Source organism: Corvus brachyrhynchos, unplaced genomic scaffold, assembly GCF_000691975.1.
Source record: "Corvus brachyrhynchos isolate BGI_N302 unplaced genomic scaffold, ASM69197v1 scaffold331, whole genome shotgun sequence".
In the NCBI taxonomy this organism is placed as follows: Eukaryota; Metazoa; Chordata; class Aves; order Passeriformes; family Corvidae; genus Corvus; species Corvus brachyrhynchos.
Window position 1 is genome coordinate 1913711 of NW_008237229.1, and position 20998 is coordinate 1934708.

Sequence of the window (20998 nt, forward strand, 5' to 3'; positions counted from 1 at the left end):
TCTTAAATCACAGAAATCTCGGAATAATCTCTCAATCTTTGTAGAGATTATCTGAATCATTACAGGAGGCAAATCTTCATATATCTTTCATAATTCAATCCTTTGAATTTAGTACAATTGAAATTAGGTCTGATGAAAATACAATGCACAGAAATATGTGTTGTTAACACAGTGGATGTTGTCAGGCTTTCCTGTAAGAATTGATAGCTGAAGGGTTTACTATCCTGAAGTTCGTAAATGGGATAATGCTTCATATATTTAAACCCAGATCTCTTTCTCAGTTTCTTCTTAACAAGACTTAATGATTTCTTCTTATAGTGTACTCCTTACCTTCAAAGAAACTTGTAGTACTGCAGATCAGATCACCTTTTATAAAGGTATGTATGTTCATTGATTGTTCTTACTTCACTGTTTGGTTTGAACAGTTCTGCTGGCAAATAGTTTTAAGTGGCCTGGCAAAATTATTTTTCTACTTCATGCTGTAACACCTTCTGCAATTGGCACAGTTTTAGTGATTTCTGCATTCATTGAGGGTTGAGGTTTTGCTTTTGTTTTTCCAAGCTCCACAACAGCTGCCTGTGTTGGTAGATTTTAGTGTAAATATCTCCTTAGTTATTAAGAGTCATGAAAATACAAAATGGTCTGGGTTATGTCTGTTTATTTTTTTCCCTTACATTTATTTTTTTCGGTGTTCTTTGTAATAGCTTTGGTTTTTTTGTGTGTCATACCAATTATTTCTGTAGTATGCTATATCCATTTAAACTGCATTCATTATGTAAAAATGAAGAATTTAGTATTACTGGACAGTGGCTGTAATTTAAAGTAAGCAGAATGCCATGCCAGAAAAAAATTTTGTGGTGCAGTATTTTAGCAGTTCAACCTGTGGAAAAATACTGTGTAATCCTGCCATCCCATCTTGCTCTGAAGTTTTTTCCTTTGGTATTAATGGCACACAAAGCAGGTGGTACTGTTGTTGTTGACATGGTCTTAATGCTAATTCTTATAATTCTATGTGTAGTTTTGATTAAGTAAACAACCAGGGCAGTTCTCTGCTTTTTAAAAATCTATCTGGGGCTGAAGACTAAGTGGATATGAACAATTAACTTACATCACTGCTAAATATACTATGTAACACCTAGTATTGTTAAGGACCCATTAAATTTTTCACTTTTTGTCTGTGTCTTTGCGTAAAGAACAAGTACAGGCCATTCTGTGAAACCCTGCTTTCTTGGGTGAAGAGCAGCAACTGTGCCAGGGTTGTCCTTCTGTCCAGCAGCCACGCGTACCAGCGCGACGATGAGCAGCTTCTGGGGTATGTTTGTGTCCCTAAAAGACCTAAATGATGTTTCTGGGGTTTTTTGGCTGACATACTTCCCTCTACTTCCATGTACTTAGTACTTCTCACAGGGTGCTTTTGCTTGCATGTGTACATAGGTCATAAAATGCTTAGTATACTATTAAAACATCATGTTATACAGGATTAATCTCTGAATTTTCTGGGTTACTACTGTCAAAAGTTCTGATCAAATGAAAAGCTGTAAGCAAATTGCACTTGGCCTGCACTGCCAGGCAACAGAGCCTCGGTTTTAACTTGTGGCTGCAAGCAATGTCAGGGATTAACTGCTGACATACAGGTCACAGATTACATTTTTAACAGTTGATTACAATATTGGTTCCTTTCCTACCTCTTCTTCATCATTCTGTTTGTGGAAGGTTTTCTTTAATACAGTAAGTTGTCATTCCTTTTTGTTTTTTTAATAGGAAGTTATCAGTTATTATTTGTCAGGAGGCAGCTGCAAGGTTGCAACTGCAATGTATTTTTACTAATATTACCCATTTAAAAACCAAGCATTTCTTGCTGATTGAAGGGCATCATAACTGGTGATTTAATGAAAAACAAATAAAATCTGTATTTCTGCAAATAAAACCAGTATTTCTGCAGTTGTTATGCTCAGGCTCTATAAATGTGTAGGGCCACAAAGGAGGTTTAGATCTATGCACGTTCCTGATGTAGTGGTAGATCCATACAATTTCAGGATGGCCAGCTAACATGGAATGAAATGAGAGGGACTGATGGTTATTTGATGAGGTCTGAGTCATAAGTTGTGGTAATTTAAAGCCCCCCCAGCTCCCTCAGCCCCACAGAACAACTCCCTTATAGCAGATTTACCAAAGAGGGAGGGTAGTGCATTCAGAAAATACTTTTAACTTGACTGAAATCTGAATGTATTAGTAGTGTAAGCTTATTAAAAATAGTGTATCCTGGTGAAGTCCAAGTTGACCCTAACAGATTGTGAATTAATCACCTCCTATCTGAAGGAAGAAAAAACATGTTTTATTTGTAAATTATTTTAACAACTATAAGCAGTTCCCCTATTTATGTGCTTATGTATTTAGCACTTGTCTGTTATTTGAGCCCTTAAAAGTCGGGTACCTACATTCTATTTGTAGCAGAAAGCTGAGTAGTTTGTACAGTTCTGAGGCCACAGACTTACTTTCTAACTTCGACCTGAAGAGGGAGAGAATGTCAGAGCAATTCTTCATGGCAGATGTGAGGTCCTCAGTGCTTGCACCTTCTGTCTGCCACAAGTGGTAGCTGGGGTAGTGTCTGTCCTTGGCAGACTGAAGGCATCCTTGACTTGTTTCTAGGACACCACTGCGCTACCTGCTCACACCTGATCTGGAGAAAGCAGTTGGGGGCCGCATGCAGGAGTTGAACTGGAAAGAAATGGAAAAAGTAGCAGCTTACCCTGGAATAAGTGACACAGACAAAGTTCTGCATATACCTGGAGGAGGCATCACAAAACTGTTGTTCACTGAGAGGTGAGTTGCCTAAAGAGAAGCACAGAAAGATATCAGAAGTCACGTTTTTAGTACTTGGGTAAAATTGTCTTATAAACTGCTATGTTATAGGAAAAGAAAAGTCCTTCTTTTTACAGAACAGGGCTTTATAGGAATAGAACTTCTTTCAGGTCAGACCCATAATTAAGAGGAAGAGAAGTAGAGAATTCTGTGTCATAAAGTTAGAATAAAATAAAAATATAAGGGAATGGGCTACAGGAAAGTAATAAAGCCTTTACAGTTATGATCATGATCAACCTGGAATCTCATATTATGCAAACCATGATCTGTAAATAGTAGAATTCCTGTACCTGTGCTACTTTAACTAAAACTGTTTCCTGAGGCAAATGGTTCCAACATCAGTTATAAAAAAAAAACCAAAAACCCACAAACAATTCTGAGCACTAAGAATGAGTTAAGATTTCAGGGCTAGCAAAAAAATTAGATGTGGGGGTTTTGTTAAAAGGTGTGTGTATCAGAAGTTGTGCTGAAAGCATGCCTGAGTTTTTAAATTTTGGATACTAATACTCATTTATAGCACAACTGTGTAGTTCTGCAAAAGATGTGTTGGATCAGGTGTAAAACTGACTTTTATTTTTTAACTGTTACTTTTGACACCTGTCCACACTGTTGCATTCAACAGCAGCAAAGTTCCTAATGCCATGCTTACCTTTATACTGACTTCAGTATGGAAACAATATATAATTGCAAAAGAAAAGACCTGCCAGGACTTGGGGAAAAAAAAATTAAAATAACAATCTTAATATCTAAATGAAAAAATGAGAATATTCCAAGTAAAGTAGTGACATGCAGCCTGCAAAACTGCTGGTTTCAAATACACAGAAAGAGAAGGAGTGATTGTACCAAAGGATGTGAAAAATGCCTCACCAGCACAAAAATGCTAACCAAGTACATAAAAGAGGCCTGAGTACTCTTGCAAGATGTAGGATTCCTGCCTTGCAAAGTAAAGAAAAAATTCAAGACTAAGAAAAAGAGCATGAAGTGTGAAAATGTGATCAAGGAAATCTGGAGAGGGGGAAAAAAAAAAAAAAGTATCTCCATATATTTTTCCTTTTTGGTTTTTGCTTTTCACCAGATACATGCATATTGTTGCTGCTCTTTATACATAAATATAATTGTGGATCTCAAAATGAAGTACAAATGCTTGCTCATTTTTGTTGCAGCTGTTCAAAGGGAATCCAAATGGCAGTTCTTCTGAAATTTTGCTCAGAAGGAGACAACATCCCTGATGCATTTGTTCTTGTTAACTATCTTAATGAATGGCTCCAGCTAATTAAAACTGAAGTAAGTAATGTTTGATCTAAATTTCTTGCCTCCATATTTTATATCCATTATTTTCATTTTTCTTCAGTCCAGATGGGTTCATTTTGGCTCTTGGTCATCAAGAATATGCAAAATTAAATACATATTTTGATTTAAATCTCACTGGGATTTTCCCCACCTGAAAAAACAAATCTGAACACCAGTTCTTTTGTTTGACAGGTGTGGGCAAAAATTGTGTAAAGGTTTGATTGAATTCTCTCTTCCAGTGCCCTTCTCTAAAGCAACCCACCGTGACACTGACACTTGTACTACTGCCCATTATTTTAATACCCGTTCCAGACTTACGTATTTACTACTTAAAACTTAATTATTCTGGGTTTGTTGCAGAGCAACAATTCCACAGATGCTTCTTCACAGTGGAAGATACCGAGTTCTTGGCGCTTGCTTTTTGGCAGTGGTCTCCCACCTGCCCTCTTCTGATCAGCTCTGAACTCGCTGTGAGTCACGCGTGCGGTCGCAGATGTCCCTTGAGGTAGTGATTACACAGTAATTGCCAAGGAGCAGCAGCTTGCTTTGGTGTCTACATAAATGCTTTATTTAAGAAAAATTCCTTTTGTGTATGTGAGTAGCTAAAGAAATTAAGATAACTTTTGCAAACTCACCAAAGGAAATATGTTTTGTACAGTTGTTTATTGAGTAACTTTGGTTGGAAGTTTTTTCTAATAAAATATTTTTTAAGAAATCTTTTTCCCTGGTTAAGTGTTACTGCCATGGACGAGCTTATGGTGCTCCTTCTTAATGCAGCTGAGAACTGAGAGTGATATGCAGGCATGGATTTTCTTGGAAGAAAAAAGTTCCTAATGCCATGCTTACCTCCTCTGCCATGTCACCTGTGGATCTTAACTTTTTTTTCAAAACTTCCTAGTGAGTTAAGTGAAGGTCAGAAGTGATCTGGTTTTGCATTCTTTTCCCAATGCTGTTGTGGTAGCTTCAACTGGGGAGATTGCAAGCAGTGTAACAGCCTGTTCTGTCTTTTCTGTCTACATAGAATGGTTTGGGTTGGAAGGGATCCTGAAGATCCTCTAGTTCCAATCCCACTGCTGTAGGCAGGGACACCTTCCACTGGAACAGGTTGCTCAGAGCCCCAGCCAAACTGGTCTTAAACACTTCCAGGGATGAGGCATCCACAACTTTTCTGGGCAACCTGAGCCTGTGCCTCACCACCCTCACAGTAAAAAATTTCTCCCCAATTCTCAACCTAAGCTTGCTCTCAGTTTGAAGCCATTTCCCTTTATCCTGTCACTACATGCCTTTGTAAAAAGTCCCTCTCCAGCTCTCTAGTAGGCTCCCTCTGGGAACTGGGAGGCCACAATTAGGTTACCCCTGAGCTTTTTCCAGGCTTCTGTTCATTTCCAGAAGCTGCTAAGATGCTGAAACTAAAGCTTCTAGGTCAATAAGCTGCCTTAGACTGAACATGAATACAGTGCTCTATAAAATAATTAGGGAACCTTGCCTGGTATCAGGCAGTCTGGTATCTGTGTATTTTACAGGTTTAGTCTGAGACAGCAGTTACGTGATGGACAGTTCACATGTTCAGAGCTTGTGATGGTCCCTGTTGCATTACAGTATTTAGCAATGTGTTCAGTTCTGATGTTTTGGAAGTGCTTGGTCACATCAGCTGATTTAAAAGCAACTTTGTATCATGGGTGCAAGATGGTCAGTTCTAGAGTTGAAAAGTGAGAATTAACCTAAATATATTTTTAGGAGTTCCCACACGTATCCTGACTAAATTGGTGAGTCAAAATGCAGATGCAGTCAGGGAATGCAGACAAAAGGCCATGTGTAGCACAGGGCAAGTCTGATAAGCCTAAAGCTAGTTGGAAAAAATAACCATATTCAAACTGAGCCAAGTGACTATGAGGTGTATATAGAGCAGGAGGGCAAATTAAATCTTGAAGAACTGAAGGACCAGACAGAAGCAATGAAAGGGGTGTTACTTGCTTTGCAGTATTTTTCTTAAGTGAGCCACAGATATTCAGTACCTCCTCGAGAGGCACAGCCGAGTGAAACCTTGAGAAGGGGAAGGGAGAACACTGGGAAGACTTTGTGAAAGAGAAAATCCTCAGGGCTTTCTTGTTCCCCGTGGAGAAGGTAGAGGGCAGTCGGATCCTTGTGAGTGGAACAAGGACGAAGCTTCTGCAGGGCCGGCAGTTCCGCGGGCGGTCGCCGCAGGGCGGGCAGCGCTGCCCTTGGCCCCGAGCCGCTCCTGCCTCCAGTGCCCGGGACAGGCGAGCGCAGCCCCTGCACACACCAACACCTTCCTGCAGGACAAGGCTGCGCCTTTGGCCTGATGTTCAGAGGACTAGGAAAAATAAAACGCACCTCTGCAACACTGCTCTTGAACATGGGGAAAAAACGGCCGTCAGTAAATCATAGTTTTTTCATAGCGAAAAAAATGCCTTTCACAAACAAGTCTGATCATTCTAACCCGATTTCTTTAAAGGCTGCCATTACACACTCACTTGTCCTTTCTCTCCCCTTCCTTCACCTTTTTAAATACACTTTCCCACCAGTAGTAAAGAACGGGGGCCTGTGTAGTAATAACCAAACAAGTGCACTGGTCAGAAAGCCAAGATTTCTGTCACAAGGCAGCACTCAATGAAACCCGGCAAAGCCCTGGGTTTGGAACTCCTGTATCTTAATCTCCTTTGCCGATTCATCAAGTTGGCTGACATCAACTTCATTCCAGCATCTCAGTAGCTGAAAACCATTTACAAGCTAAGGGCAATTAGCATTTTTATTAGGATATTCAGCTGTCTATGCCCCACAAGATAAACTAGTTGTGTATGTGATAGCACCAGGTAGACTAATGAAGCACATGCACATTTCCAGTAGTCATGCAGTGCATGCTTACTCACAACCCCAAGAGGGGGAAAATAATGAAAACCTAAACCATAGCAAAAGGTAAAAGGCATGAACAGCTGGAAGCTTTACGCAAAGATGTCCCACGTGGTATAAACAGGCCCTGTTCCTGTAATCAACAATAGCAGGATTTATTGCAGTGGTTTTGGCAGAGCTTGATCTCTTGGTACAAACACTCCTGGTTTCACAGCTGCACCAACTTGAAAATGGAAACTGAATCAAGTCACAATGTTGTTTTCTCCTCCAGCATAGGCTCAGAACAATAGTAAACCTTGTAAAGAAAACAAAATTTGGACAAACCAGACTGGCAATTTAGACTATTTCAGGACGGTGTCAAGTGTGTCTTTAGCTCAAGTAATAGCATTATGTACTCTCTGCTTCAGCTTCCTCTTCAAGTTCAACACAACTCTGAATATGACTGCTTTCATGAATAGGCCTCAACACCAAATTCTGCTAAGATTTCAGGCTGCTGCCTTTTTTAGCAAAAAGTGCCTGAGTTGGCTGAGATTTCCCCCCTCTTCCACACTTCACTTTCAGTAACTATATGACTTGTACAAAAAACTGTTACAAAAATATACAACGTGCAAATCCCACGTAAAACCCCACCACATGGCAGTTTAGACAGTCATAGTAAATATATAGGGGTTTTGTGAGTTAAGGTTTATCTGAAGCCATCAGAGAACATGTGCAGAATTGACATCAACTCTGTTACCGAAGGCACAAGGCTGGAAACCCTGCTGACCCCACTGGAAGAACTCCTTTACACAGCACTGTGGCTTACCCATTTCCAATCTATCCTGACTGTGTCAAGGAGAACACTGACAGAAGGTGGGAGACATGGAGGAAAATACCGTACATACAACACACGGCAATGGCACAATCCAAAACCTGTTTAATTACAGACACCATTGACTTTTGTGTGCTTCAGTTTTGTTCCTCAGCTCCCGTTAACTACACAGGACCGTGGGTCAAGAGAGGTCAGGTTGTCCATCTTTCTTCCCTTTAGAGCATCACCAGCAGAACACTTTCCCGTCGCAAAGTTATTCTGAACATTTTGTGCATATTTTATAGCAAACATAAAAAGGATTACCAAACTGACTGGTCAGATTAGTAAAATAAGATTCTTAGTGGTGTATTACAAAAGAAATGTGCAAGAGTTCCTCCTAAATCAAACTACAATACTTAGCATTAATGAAAATACTTGCATAAAGCGCACTCTAATAATTTTGCCATTTTCCATTTAAGACAGGTATCAGGAAACCTTAAGGCAAACCCCTTCTTTTTCCACAACACACACTCTTTAACAGGTTCTCCCTAACATAACGCGCACACAACAGCACATCATCAAGTTAAAAAAATATTTAATGCTGCCAAAAAGTATAAAAATACAATAAGAATGGCAGTACAAAACAAAATATTTCCTAATTTATTTCTTTTACATCTTTCTACATTAATACAGGCATTATAAAAACACAAGATGGCAAATTATTTCGTTTTGCAAAGTAGCACACGCTGCTGGTGGTCTTCATCCCCTCGGTGCAGTTTACGCTGTAAACAGATAACTGAGGTCTTCTTGGTACTTAACAGACCTCACTTTTTGTTCCCGAAGAGGGGGTTCATGTCTCGCTTTGCATGTCAATAGTTTGCAGTTTATAGCTGCAGAATATTCACAAGTCTTGAAGGCTTAGGTGTCAGTCAGTCTCGGCCTGCGACATACAACCAAAAGAAAGTCACCGATTCAGTACAGAATACGGGGATAAAAAACAACAGCAAAAAAAAAAAAAAAAAAAAACCTAAGAACTGACAGTGGATTTGCAGCTCACTGTCAACACCAAACAGCTTCTCATGTGTTCCCTGGAGCAACTACTGCCTCTGAGCAAGTGCTCTTGGAAAGCCGTTGCTTTTCCAGAAGGTGTTTCCATGTTACAGTACGAGGCACATCCTTGCTGGAGAGTTTCAAGTATAGGGCTCAGTCCAGCAAACCACTTCCTCACACCTTTAACCACAAGCACTGCAGAAGTCTCCTTGGGCCTCAGTAGGACTATGGCAGGCTGCATCTTAGAACACATCACCTCTCACAGCTTTGTAGGCCAATCCTGCTACAGCGGCACAAAAGTAACTGTCTCTAGGCAAAGATTTCCTGTAGTGAGAAAGACACCCCAGCACTGGACACTTTTTTCTTAGGCAAGGCAAAGCTCCACTCCGAGCCTACAGAAAGAGACCTTGGTGTTCACAGCACCACACCCCCAAGCTACTACGGGTAAAATGCGTCTGAGTTCTGCAAGGACTACACTGATTCATAAAGCAGCTTTCCTCCACCAGTTACGACACATTGAAAGAGGGCTTCCAAATATTTATCCTTCCAATTTAAATAAAGACTCAGACAGAGATGCAATTTCGAACACGTTTATTTTTTGTACATAAAAATGAAAGACTGACTTAAAACTTTGGGGGCAAACAAAAAGGCCCAGGAAGACTACTGTGTGTCACATCACCTTTGCAAGTACAGTCCTCTGGCTTAAGCCACTTGGCCCTGCAGAAGACTTCCTCTTTTGTCATTGTTAATTTAGTTTCTCATGCAGTCCTCAAGTGTCTCAGGTTTTACTATAATGCCAAACAGCAAACTAAATAATTTGGTTTACATTCATTAAACATAAAGCTAACCAGGCTTTTTCATTGCCTGCATGACCCAGTCACACATACATGCATACATATTTATGCCTCCTCCCTTTTCAGGGGGACATAAACTGATGTCAGTAAACCATATTACTCGAGCTTTAACAGAATAAGCTACGTTTCACTGGCAACATCTCACTCCCATAACAAATCCAGAGGTTTATTTCCAAATTGCTATTTCACACTGAATTAAATTATTTTACTTAATACATTTCAAGGAAAATACAGATGTACCGTCACTAAGTGGACTGTCCCTGCACCAAAAACACAAATAGGAAACCTAAAGGATTAATTCCAAATTTGCAAACCCCTTGCAGTGGAGGTCCAAATGTTTGCTAGGTATTTTTTCATGAACACGTGCATGATTTGTACACAAGTGTTTATCTGAGACTCAAACACTGTTTAATCAGAGATGCCCACTATGCATCAAGTATTTCGGCTGATGCATTTCCAGAGAAGAGGGGAAGAACAAACATAGTAACATTCTGAATAGAGCCCAACAACATTTTAGAAGTAGCATGGGACCAGCCAGCAGCTTGCCAGAAACTGGGGAGGGGGAGAGAAGAGGGGTCAGAAGGCATGTCCTTCAATTTCACCCTTTAAGCATTTCCTATGACAGAGGTGACTGGGATTGACAGTTCTTCATTTTGGCCCATATTTGTTCCCATTTAACATCCAAGCTGTGCAAAACTGCTGCAAATTTAAATCCTACAGAATAACAAAGTATCACAAGGGCTTAGTGTGCAGCACAGAAAACAATCCTCCAGATTTTAGGTTTTAAGGATTAGTGATGGACCAGAAAGAAGATTTTTATCCGAATTATTTCCTGGAATGTACAAAGAGACCAATCATTTGATTTTCCTTACTATTCTCATACTGTCATGAACAATTCACTGTTCAAAACAGTTTTGTCCAAGGCTTGTACTGGTTCCTCCTCCTTAAATTATTAACAGTTAAAGACTCCCAAGGTACTTGCAAGCACAGAACCAAACCAAACTTTCACAGAACAACTGCTGCATGTGCAAGTCCTGCTTTATTGCATCAAGAAGGTAACAGAGTGTGAGGTGATCTGAATTGGCTGCCCCCTGCCCTGCCCCACCCTGAACTGAGGAATGCTTACTCAGGATCAAGAAAACTGAAAAGCCAGAATTTAGAAGATGGAACCAGGAAAAAAATCAAGTGACAACTTGACAAGCTGCAGTTAGAGCTCAGTGCCTGTAAGATCCTGGTAGCCCAGGAAATCCGTCTCATGCCAAAAGAAGGGCAATAAATGACAGTGTGGTATCAGTCTAAGTTTCGCCTGCACTTTTTCCTTAGCTGCTTTTAAGTATTTAGAATAAAATCTGGAATATTTCTGTTACAAAAGCATTTAAATTACATTCCGTGTATTTTTCTATAACCAAAATATCTTTATAAGGCACATACATTTATACCTACTATCAGTTGTAGCTGATACTGAAAAACCTGTCCTCAATTTAAAGGAAAAAAAATCTATTGACAGTCTTCTTGCTGACTAGAAGTTACTGTGGTTGTAAGAATTGTGAAATGTCTTAAAATACATGAGCTGTGTGCCTGTGCTATGTCCCAGCAGTCAGCAAGTCGTTTTGCTATTTGAGCTGGATGGTTGGTCAGCAATGCCGTGGAACAAATTGTCTTGTCCTAGTGATGCACAAGTTCCCAAATCCAGTACTCTATGAAACTACACTTGTTTTCCTCATCAGGACCCTTCAGCATCTGTTTACTATACAAACAGTGTAGTCCAGAATAGTATCGGCTACTGCAAAATGAGAATTTTAAAGAGTAAACTGTACTTAGCTTTGTGTAGTAAATGTCAGAGTAATTGGGCCCCATGCCTCGTATATGACTACCAAGCTTGGATGTACTGGAAAACTTTGAAGTCAATTCCTTTGAATAAGGAGCAAAGTAATCATCCAGCTCTTTGAGTATTTTTCAGCAGTAAATCCAAGAAGTGCTTTACAAAATGGGGGAGGGGGGTGGAAGAAAACCCCCAAGACCCCACACCCAAGAGAAAATGGAAAGAGAAAACACAACTTCTCTGAAGTCACCCAACAAGGCAATGCTTGAATAAATAAAATTCACATTTCAAAATACAATCCAATCCTACACATTATTAGATTCTAACTTGAACAACAAGCTACATTCAGCCACATACCATTTCTGTATTCAAAAGTAATTTAAAGGGCAGAAAATGGTTTGTGTTACATTACTATATAGGAAGTGTTATTGCCCAAGTAATGGAAAGGGAGTGCTCAGTAATTTTAAAGGAGCTGTAGCACAGATATTCCCAAAATATTAGTCAAGTGTTTTACTAGCACGTCTCTCTAATACAGTGCTGGGGAACCTGAAAAGCAGTTCTAGACTTTGTGAAGCTACCAAAATGGCTCATACAGCTGAAAACACTGGGTATGGCAGAACACTACCAACATTTCTTTTCTATTAGAGCAACCCTTGAAAGTCCAACTACAGTTTCCTTTGATGTGCTTTCTACACCTAGTACTGATGAATTAATTTTATTTTTTCTAGCAATTAAAATCTATAGACACACAAAACATTAAGTTTCACATTTAATGGAATGTCAGAACTTGAACAATGTTGGCCTTCAAACAGTAGCTGAAGTCTGAATTAATTAACATTAATCAACAGTATAATTTGCAGTGGGAGCTAAGTTCTCAAAAGCCTTAAAAAAATCAAATTTCTACGTCTTACTTAAATAATGAAAACTACAAAAAATAAATAAGGAATGCAAATTAACAGAGTAGAAACTGGCAAGTGCTTTATCAGACCCCTAGCTGCTCATTTCAAACGGGAGAGTCAAATATGGGGAATGGTTGCACTGTTCTTTTCATGCACAAATTATAATTACATTTAGTTTCAAAATGAAATTCTTTTGGTCAGAAATTTGTACAAACTGAGCTTTTGAAAGTACAGTGAACTACAAAAAGATTAAATATGCAATTATAAAATATATTTATCCTAGGTCGTAAGAATATAAAATGTTTATGTTCATGTCACTAGTACATTACACATTACACATATTTAAGGATAACTTCTTTGCATTAATAATGTAAATGATACAACACTGTTTATTGCTTATGTCAGGCATGTAAATTTAAATCCAGACAGCCTTCGGTAGCTAAACCTCCATGGTTCAGCATTTGCTGAAGATCTGGTAGAACACCATTTTTAGAAGTGTATAAACAGTTGCGGCAAGTTTGTACCTGCTCATATAAACAAAAACCATCAACTCTGTTGGGGGGGCAGCGGTTCATTTTTCTAAGTACCTGCAGGGGAAAGTCCTGAGATGTCGACACAAGATCAAGTTTACATCACTTCTCTATTGTATGTAACAGTCTGTACCCATTCCAGGAATAAGGAGTTTATGCTTAAAGTCACACCCCTACTCATTACCTTCCAGCAAAATTAGCCGTTGGAGAGGTCACACTTACTGTTTACTTACAAGGAATGTTATTGAAAATACATTTTCCAGCAATAAGCACCAACTAAAATCAGTGTACCAAACCCAATCTTAGTGAGAATAGGTTTCCAGTATAACCACCTTTTTCTTTTTCTTTCAGTCTCATTTAGCTTCTGCTTCATCTGCTGCAGCTTCTGTGCTGTGTTCGCTCTTCTATCCTCCCGCAGTCGTTTTCGGACAGAACTTAAAAAGAAAAAAACGTAAATCTTACACTGAAGAACAGGAAAAAAGGCTATTATCATATCCAACACTTCCAGTAGTTAACCCACCAGTAGCATATGACAGCAGTATATAAAATCCAAACCAAGCAATCTTTTATTATGTTTTAACCACCTTAATGTAGAGAGTTTCAGATAGTGAAGCCCCATGAATAAGTAAATGACAGATGTAAAGATGTACATGGTACTTCATCTACAAGTTCAACAGAGAACAGAGTTAGTTAAATTATGTGAGCAGAGGCTTTCACCCCTGTCTCTGCCCCATTTGGTGGCTGAAATGTTTTGCATGGAGGCTGCTTTTATACGCAATGCCAGGTATGATGTACAAGCGTCACAGTACACGGCGCCTCCACTGCAGAGTTCACACCAGCCTCAATGATACACTGACCCCAACCCCTACTCACAGCTGCATGCAGCTTTAATAGTACTCATCTCAGGATGTAAACCAGATCATGATAAAGGACACAATAAACCAGAGTTCAGTGTGGTACACTACCAGGACCACCTTGTAATTCTTGTCTCCAAAAGTGCCCTCACAATCTCTAAAACAGCATAACTGACACAAAAACCAACTTTCTTTGACTTCCAACACACAGCCACCACTCACATCCATACCCTCACTCCTGCTTGTGAGGGGTTCCTTCAAACATCTACAGAATTGCTGTCATTCTCTCTCAAAACACTCATGAATACACAGAAAGAAACCCATAGGGGCATTTGGTGAGCCAGCTGTTATTTCAGAATTCCAGCTTATCTACACAGAACTGCTGTGTCTCATCTCGGGCTGCAGCCCTTTGGGACAGACACTGCCTCCTTCTGTGCACCACATGGCTCAGCTTGGCACAGCCCTGGCCCAGTTTTTGGATCTCTGGCCATGGATCAACATTTGGTGACCCGCATGTTGGAAGGCCCAAGTGACACACAGTGCCTTCCAGCTGAGGCATCAGCACTCCTAAGAGAAAGGCAAATTCACCTGACACAGCTGAGCCACAGGAACCTACTCTCAGCAGGCAGATTTAACACGAACAGAGGCTAATACACGGCTCCAGTGGTACAATTTCAACCACTATACAGAAAGTGGTATTGTGATCAAACCTTTGTGTTTCTGAGGAACCATGTATTTTTTGAAACATAAGTTAGCATAGTATTTAAAAATCAGTATGAAATTATGCTGGACAATTTTAGGACCTCATTCACACTGCACAATGGAGTTCACTGACAATCTGTAAGAAAACGCTTTCAAAAGTGTGAGGTCTAGCTGGTTCAGTTAGAGACATTTGCTTTTCTTCTCTTGACCTCTGAACAGTAAAACCATATCACAAAGAATCACTGAGGTTGTATTTTTAAAATCATTAAATAAGACAGTCAAATACCACGTGTCCTCCCCTGCTACTGCAGAAAGATCTTGAAGGTTTTTTACAATAAGAAAAGCAGACAATAATTCAACCTTTTGAGAGAGTGCATCTGCCTTTTAAAAGTTTATCTTGCCTACTTTTCAATGTTCCCATCTGTGATATCTTGAACTTTAGTGGACAGGTCAGTGTTTATTTTCTCCATTTGATCTTTGTTCTCCAGGGCTATGCTGTTCCCATTGTACTTCTCTGTGGTTATTTTGGTTGGGTGTGGAGGAGACTGCTCGGAACTTGGCGCTTGGTCCTCCTTAGAGAGCTCCTTCCACCGTTTCTGAAAACAAGGAGAACATATTTCAAACATTCCCCTAACATTAAAGGGCCCCCTTGCCAAGATGTCTTCCAAAAGAAGAGTCACAGAAGTAGATTAAAGGAACTACCAGATCAAGAAAAAAAAATTGCTACATGAAGAAGTAAAGTTCGGTCAAGATGTGTCTCGTCCAACAACCATGAATGATCCTTTTTTCTGTTTCTCTGGGATGGTGCCACTGTGAAGGCATGAGGCCACTGTCTCCAGGGTCTGTACTGTCCACAGCAGCTCCACAATTAGGAAGCATCCTGTCTTAAAAATCCTGTGCTGTCCAGCACTTCCCATCTCCCTCTACTTGCTACAGGCCTGTGCTGTGCTCTTACCTTTTCTGGCTTCAAAATACAAAAGGACCTTGTATGCAAGAACTGCCTAAGAAGAGAGAACTGGGAAACTTTAACAAAGAGTTATCTATGCCAGAGTCATGGCCTACTATTTCACCTAGTGGCCCATTAGTCCAGAGATCTACTGCATCATAAAAGAGTTATTCACCTTGTTTTGAGAAGTAATCTGAAATGAGATGGAAGAAAAAAAGAAATTGCAAGTAAACCTGTTTTGCTATATCTCTGTCCTAATGATAAATAGTCTGAAGGACTTGCTGCAAAAACTTCATGCAGAAAAGAACCCTAGAAAGTGCACAGGAAGGAAAAGAATCAGCCCTAAAAAACAGTCACTTCTTTTCTCACACAAATCAGCCAGTGCCTATAAAGACATAAAATACCTTGTAGGAAAAAAATCAGTTACTTTTAAAAGTCTGTGGCAAGGTAAATGAACTGAAAACTGACTCTTCTCAAAACAAGTGATAGATTCCTGTCTGTGGAATGACTTCACAACTGCTGGTCTAAACTAAATATCAAATTCACAGAGTGATATTAAAAAACCAGCTACTTATAAATGGACTGCTGGCAAAATGAGTTTTAACAATGAACCAACTCCTCCACTGCAAATGAAAGTTGTGTTTGCACATTTACTGACTTCCAAAATCCAAGGAGATGTCAGAGATAAACATTTGGCTAATGTTAAATTAGAGAGGCGTTCAGTAACTTCAGGCCCTCTCCATCACTAGCAGAGAGAAGTGAATACCTCTCACATTCTGAAGAGTACAACTGTTCCTTATGGAATAAAAATGATCTAGCTGACCTTAAAAGGAGAAATTTGCTTTTTAAGTACTGCGAATTGATTTTCTGCACATAATGCTGAGGACTGAAGAGAGAAGCACCAGGACAAATGCCTGCACTGCAGAAAACACTGGTTTAAGAAATATCATCGGAACAATCATAACAAGAGAACAAATGAGAAGTGTGCCTTCCTAGGCATTCTCTTACTATGAATAAATAACACACTTGAACATGACAAGAAGTATTCGGAGTTGAATGCTCCCTCATATCCCGAAGTAAGAAATCCTGTGATCTAGATGGGTAAGTGTGGGAACCAGAACTGCTCCGTTTGGAGCAGTTCTTTTTAAAAAAAGGAAAGCAGAAAAATGTTACTGGACACAGTACCTCATACCACCAGAAACAGCTTCCAGAAAATGAAGAGACTAAACTGCTGTTAGTCTTAGGATGAATCATGAAGTCTTCTAGACATAGGGCACAGGTGTCAGACCAACAGCACACTATCTAGGTGTTGATTAGCAGTTGTGCAAAATTATTTCTTTATTTACACAGCAAGTCAAGAAACATTTGTTAAAGGGAAGAATCAGACCACTACCGGTACCACAAAGAAAGGAAATGTGCTTTCGCTTATCTGCCCTATTCGTGATTTTAAGAAATCAACAAAATAAAAAAGCCCTAGCATATGAAAGTAGAATTAAAGGTGTTTCAAAGCCTCTCCTCCCAGTTCTCCCTCCCACCTAGCCCCAGCCACTTAACACAGCTGTAAGCTGTTATGTCTGCAAGCCACACTGATAAAACAGTGAGATTTGGTAATCTCTTTGCACCCAAAATCATTGTATTTGGCTAGACTGTACTAACTGTAACACGAATTTTAAAGGTTTTTAAGAAAAAAGGCAGTTTTAACCAAAAAATGTTATCTGTAGCATCAGGCAACTTATCTGCTAGGAAAATACACAGCAAACATCAAGAGATTCTAAAAAAGATCCTTGCTATTTTCAAAGTGATACTGGGCATTACTTTTCACTTTTCAGTATTGAAAATACTGATTGAACTTTTTTTTTTAACATTTGGACAGAAAAATTATTTTTATATTTTATCTAAGAGGGGACATATACACAGGGTTATAAGTTTCATTTGATAGAAGGCACTGAACAGTGCCTCCTAGGCATCTACTAAAAAAGGCTAATTATTTAAATCTCACAAAATTACATGTTTTAAAGTAATCTGGAGCCTATTTTTTACTACTGTTGCAATCTGCTGTTCAAATACATGGAGCTAACCATGGAGCTAAACCAGCTATTTACCTGTATAGTTGAATCCCCCATTATAAATTTTGCTCCTTCTATTACAGCCATATATGAAAATCTTAGTTGATCAGGAGTCTGAATAAGTCCCATTCGATATTTTCTCATATCCAGTAATACCTTCTTAATATCTACAGAAAATGGGTCTTTTTTCTCCATCTGTAAAGCAAGTTACATTGAAAGTGTCAATGGTATATAAAAAATAATTACAAATAAAAATTAGTCATAAAATTCAATCTAAAAATTAATTTCTCCCTATTATGCTTCTATTAGTAATATGGAAGATTAACATCTCAAATGATTTCTAATTTGTTTTTGAAGGAAAAATGCAAACCATCTAATGAAAACTTACTATGAACAAGTCAAGGATCATGTATTAAACAAATAAATTAGTACCCTAATACTAAGTCTTAAAATTAAGACATTTAGATATGCTCAATTTCATTCAGGCTTGTATTCAGACTTTGAAATAGGACTGTAAGAATCAGAGCCATAAAGTAGTATTTCCTACTGCTTCTGAATAGAGCAGTAATTCAGACTGACTATGGCAGAAGTTCCCTTATTTAAAGGAGAATCCCTAACCCAAGCCATGCATACACTTGTCCCCACATTACACACACAGGGTGTTTTTGAAGTATACTTGCATCAAAATATACCCCTATGTTTTCCAAAATGTATAAAACCAAAGAAAAACTGAAGTAAAAAAAACCAACAAAAAGTAAGTTGAGAGGATCTAACCAAACCGGAAAAATGTGTCTCTTGTAATTTAACTGAAATCCCATTTCAGTTAAACCTGTGCTGTCCTTTTCACTATTACCAAGCAGAAAGAGAAAATTCTGTGCCTGGACTTCTAAGTCCAACAAAAATTTAAACTGATTTAAAATATTATTTAACATTCAAGGTTCACTCACACCATGAGCAACTATAGATGATGCAGTTCACTAAGTAATCAAAAAATCTATACATCCATGTGGCCCTGGAACTGGCTATCAAGCCCCACAACCCAGAGGGCTGCACAGCAAGGAAATTCTGCACCGCCCACAATTACACACTGCATGAGAATCAGGGGCATGCCTGAGTTCTCATCCTAGTTCAGATAACAGCTTCTCTGCATCCTTAAGAAAAGGGCTCTTGAGCAAAAGACTTATAGATTCAACCATCTCAATATATATTCACAAGCTTTTTTCATATTAAAACCCAACTGATCCTCAACCTTTTCCAAGCACATCTTAGGTAAAAGGAAAAGAATGTTTACAATTTACTTTCCAGGAAGCTTTGAAAATATGTAATGTACTTCAAGATGGATTTGTAAATGCATTTCAAGAGCTGTGTTTTTGCCATCAAAATATGTGAAGGGAAAAAAAGCATGCTGTCTTAATTTCAGTTTCCACTGGAATGTCATTAACTTCAATGCTTTTAAAGCCTTCTGACCAAAAAGCCCATATTGGGAAGGTTGGCAGGGTGTCAGGAGAAAGAAAGAGGCAACAGAGAAAATGCAAACACTTACCAGAACAAGACAAGTATCCACTAATGAAAATGTGCCGGAACGTCCTATTCCTGCACTGCAGTGAACTACTGCAGGTCCATGTTCAGGACTCAGTGAACCAGATTCTCTGACTTTAAACAGGAAGTTCAGGAATGAAGCTGGGGATTCAGGAACTCCAAAGTCTGGCCATGTAGTATAATGAAAATGAGAGATCATCCTGGACTCACCACTCTAGAAGTGAAAACAAATAAACAGTAGAACTAGAAAGCATTCCTCTTTGGCTCAGTTAGCGCACATTTCCCCAGTCGCAATCAACAGCTATTTTCTATTTTAAACATCCCCTTTAGACAAACAACCCAGTAACTTGCTTCAAGCTGGATGACAACCAACAGTGCAAGCAGAAGCAGTTTTATCTGAGTCAGTAACTTTCTCCTTTGTAATTATTACCACACACATTCTTTTTTTCTTCTCAAACTTCCACTGCTATGTTTGATTTGCTTTACTCCTTACTCCCAAATACCCTTCTTTTTCTAGCAATAATGCAGTTCAATGGCTGACAGCAGTTACTAGACAGCTAGAACTAACATGACTGAAAAAACCCCTGTCAGCATTGTATACACTCTGCACTCTTGCTCAGAGCAAGTTTTAATGCCAAGAGGTATTACATCTCCTTTATACTAACCACATTACTGAGAGGAGCAGGAAGCGTTCCTTCCTGGAAAAGGCCTATAAAAATCCAGCAGGATGTCTAGCAAGACTTCTGCTGGACATATTCTTGTTTAGTAAAAAAGGAGGATTCCAAAATCATACAGCTGCTTTAGAACCCCTCTAGCAGAGTTTCTTCTCCTAACATGATGAACTAACCCCAAGTACTGAAATGACAGCATGAAAGTATGTATATAAAATCTGGATCATACTTTTATGGAACTCACTTCAGACCTGCTGTTAAATGCTACTCCTTGCCATGGTAATTCTGAGACAAAATGATCACCCATTTTAGCTCAGGAATTTTAGAAATATTCAGTTATTTTTACCCTCCCTCCATTACATCCAATTTTCCGCATAGACTGAAATCGACATAAACTTTGCAAAGTTTAAACACAAAAGGATTTAAAATATCAATGTATTCCAGAAAAGCTATTTTTCTTCTTCAGCAACAGTAAAATATAGCCATGAAATTAAAATAAATTCTACTGTTCTTCGTCTGCTCAGTCTGTTTCAACTTCTTATGAGAGACAACTTACGAAATTCCTTTGTGAAACTAAAATATGGTTTCTGCAGTAGCAAAAACACTCTCCCAATTTGTCTTTTGCCTTCAATCTCTGATACTGCAAGACTCGCCAATACTTTCACAGAAAACAGTGGATATTAACATGACTCCAGTCACTCTCAAATGCAAAGTTATCTTCCAAAAATATTTTGTCTTTTGGCTAGGTGATCAACAAGGACAACAAATTGTGATCTATGATATTGGGAAAACGAGTTCACACAAAGATTTTATAGGGGAAAAAAGAGTATCAGCCCCTAAATTGTATAAATATACTGGGGCTTCCCTTTGTCTGGAGCAAAGCATTAAAGAGTTTGCATTTTCTTTCCTACTGCTCTTTTGTACCTAGTTTTTCAAGTTAGCAAGCTAACTCACAAATCAACTGAAATGACCTGTTTGTTTAAAAATCATGGAGATATATTTTTTGTAAGAAATCTGGAAATAGCACTTAAGCAATTTCCTCTATTTCTAAGAAAAATAATTCATCACTTTAAAAACAAAATTAAGAAGAAAACTCGAGAGGTGAGCTAAAGGCATGTCATAGGTTAGCAAGCATAGTCCCAGAAGGGATGTCCTTGCTAAGGGGTGCTTACAGTTTCCTCTGGGACCTGATAGAACCTATCAGCTGGCCAGTTTGAATATGGACAATTCGCTAAGCCACTTAAAGTTGTGA

At 38.9% G+C, this 20998-nt stretch overlaps 2 protein-coding genes across 2 annotated transcripts in view; one reads left to right on the plus strand and one right to left on the minus strand.

Moving 5' to 3' along the window:
* Nucleotides 1-4871, plus strand: part of PSMG2 (proteasome assembly chaperone 2) — a 5510-nt gene extending 639 nt beyond the window's left edge. Inside the window, exons 2-6 of the mRNA XM_017729470.1 lie at nucleotides 319-377; nucleotides 1194-1312; nucleotides 2650-2823; nucleotides 4026-4146; nucleotides 4513-4871. Of these exons, the coding sequence (XP_017584959.1) occupies nucleotides 319-377; nucleotides 1194-1312; nucleotides 2650-2823; nucleotides 4026-4146; nucleotides 4513-4605 (566 nt within the window). The 3' untranslated portion in view covers nucleotides 4606-4871. The remainder of the gene's footprint in view (nucleotides 1-318; nucleotides 378-1193; nucleotides 1313-2649; nucleotides 2824-4025; nucleotides 4147-4512) is intronic.
* Nucleotides 4872-7919: 3048 nt separating this feature from the next.
* Nucleotides 7920-20998, minus strand: part of PTPN2 (protein tyrosine phosphatase, non-receptor type 2) — a gene marked incomplete at its 5' end in the record, with an annotated part of 29155 nt that continues 16076 nt past the window's right edge. The window contains 5 exons of the mRNA XM_017729471.1: nucleotides 7920-8753; nucleotides 13301-13402; nucleotides 14930-15120; nucleotides 17573-17731; nucleotides 19080-19289. Of these exons, the coding sequence (XP_017584960.1) occupies nucleotides 8732-8753; nucleotides 13301-13402; nucleotides 14930-15120; nucleotides 17573-17731; nucleotides 19080-19289 (684 nt within the window). The remainder of the gene's footprint in view (nucleotides 8754-13300; nucleotides 13403-14929; nucleotides 15121-17572; nucleotides 17732-19079; nucleotides 19290-20998) is intronic.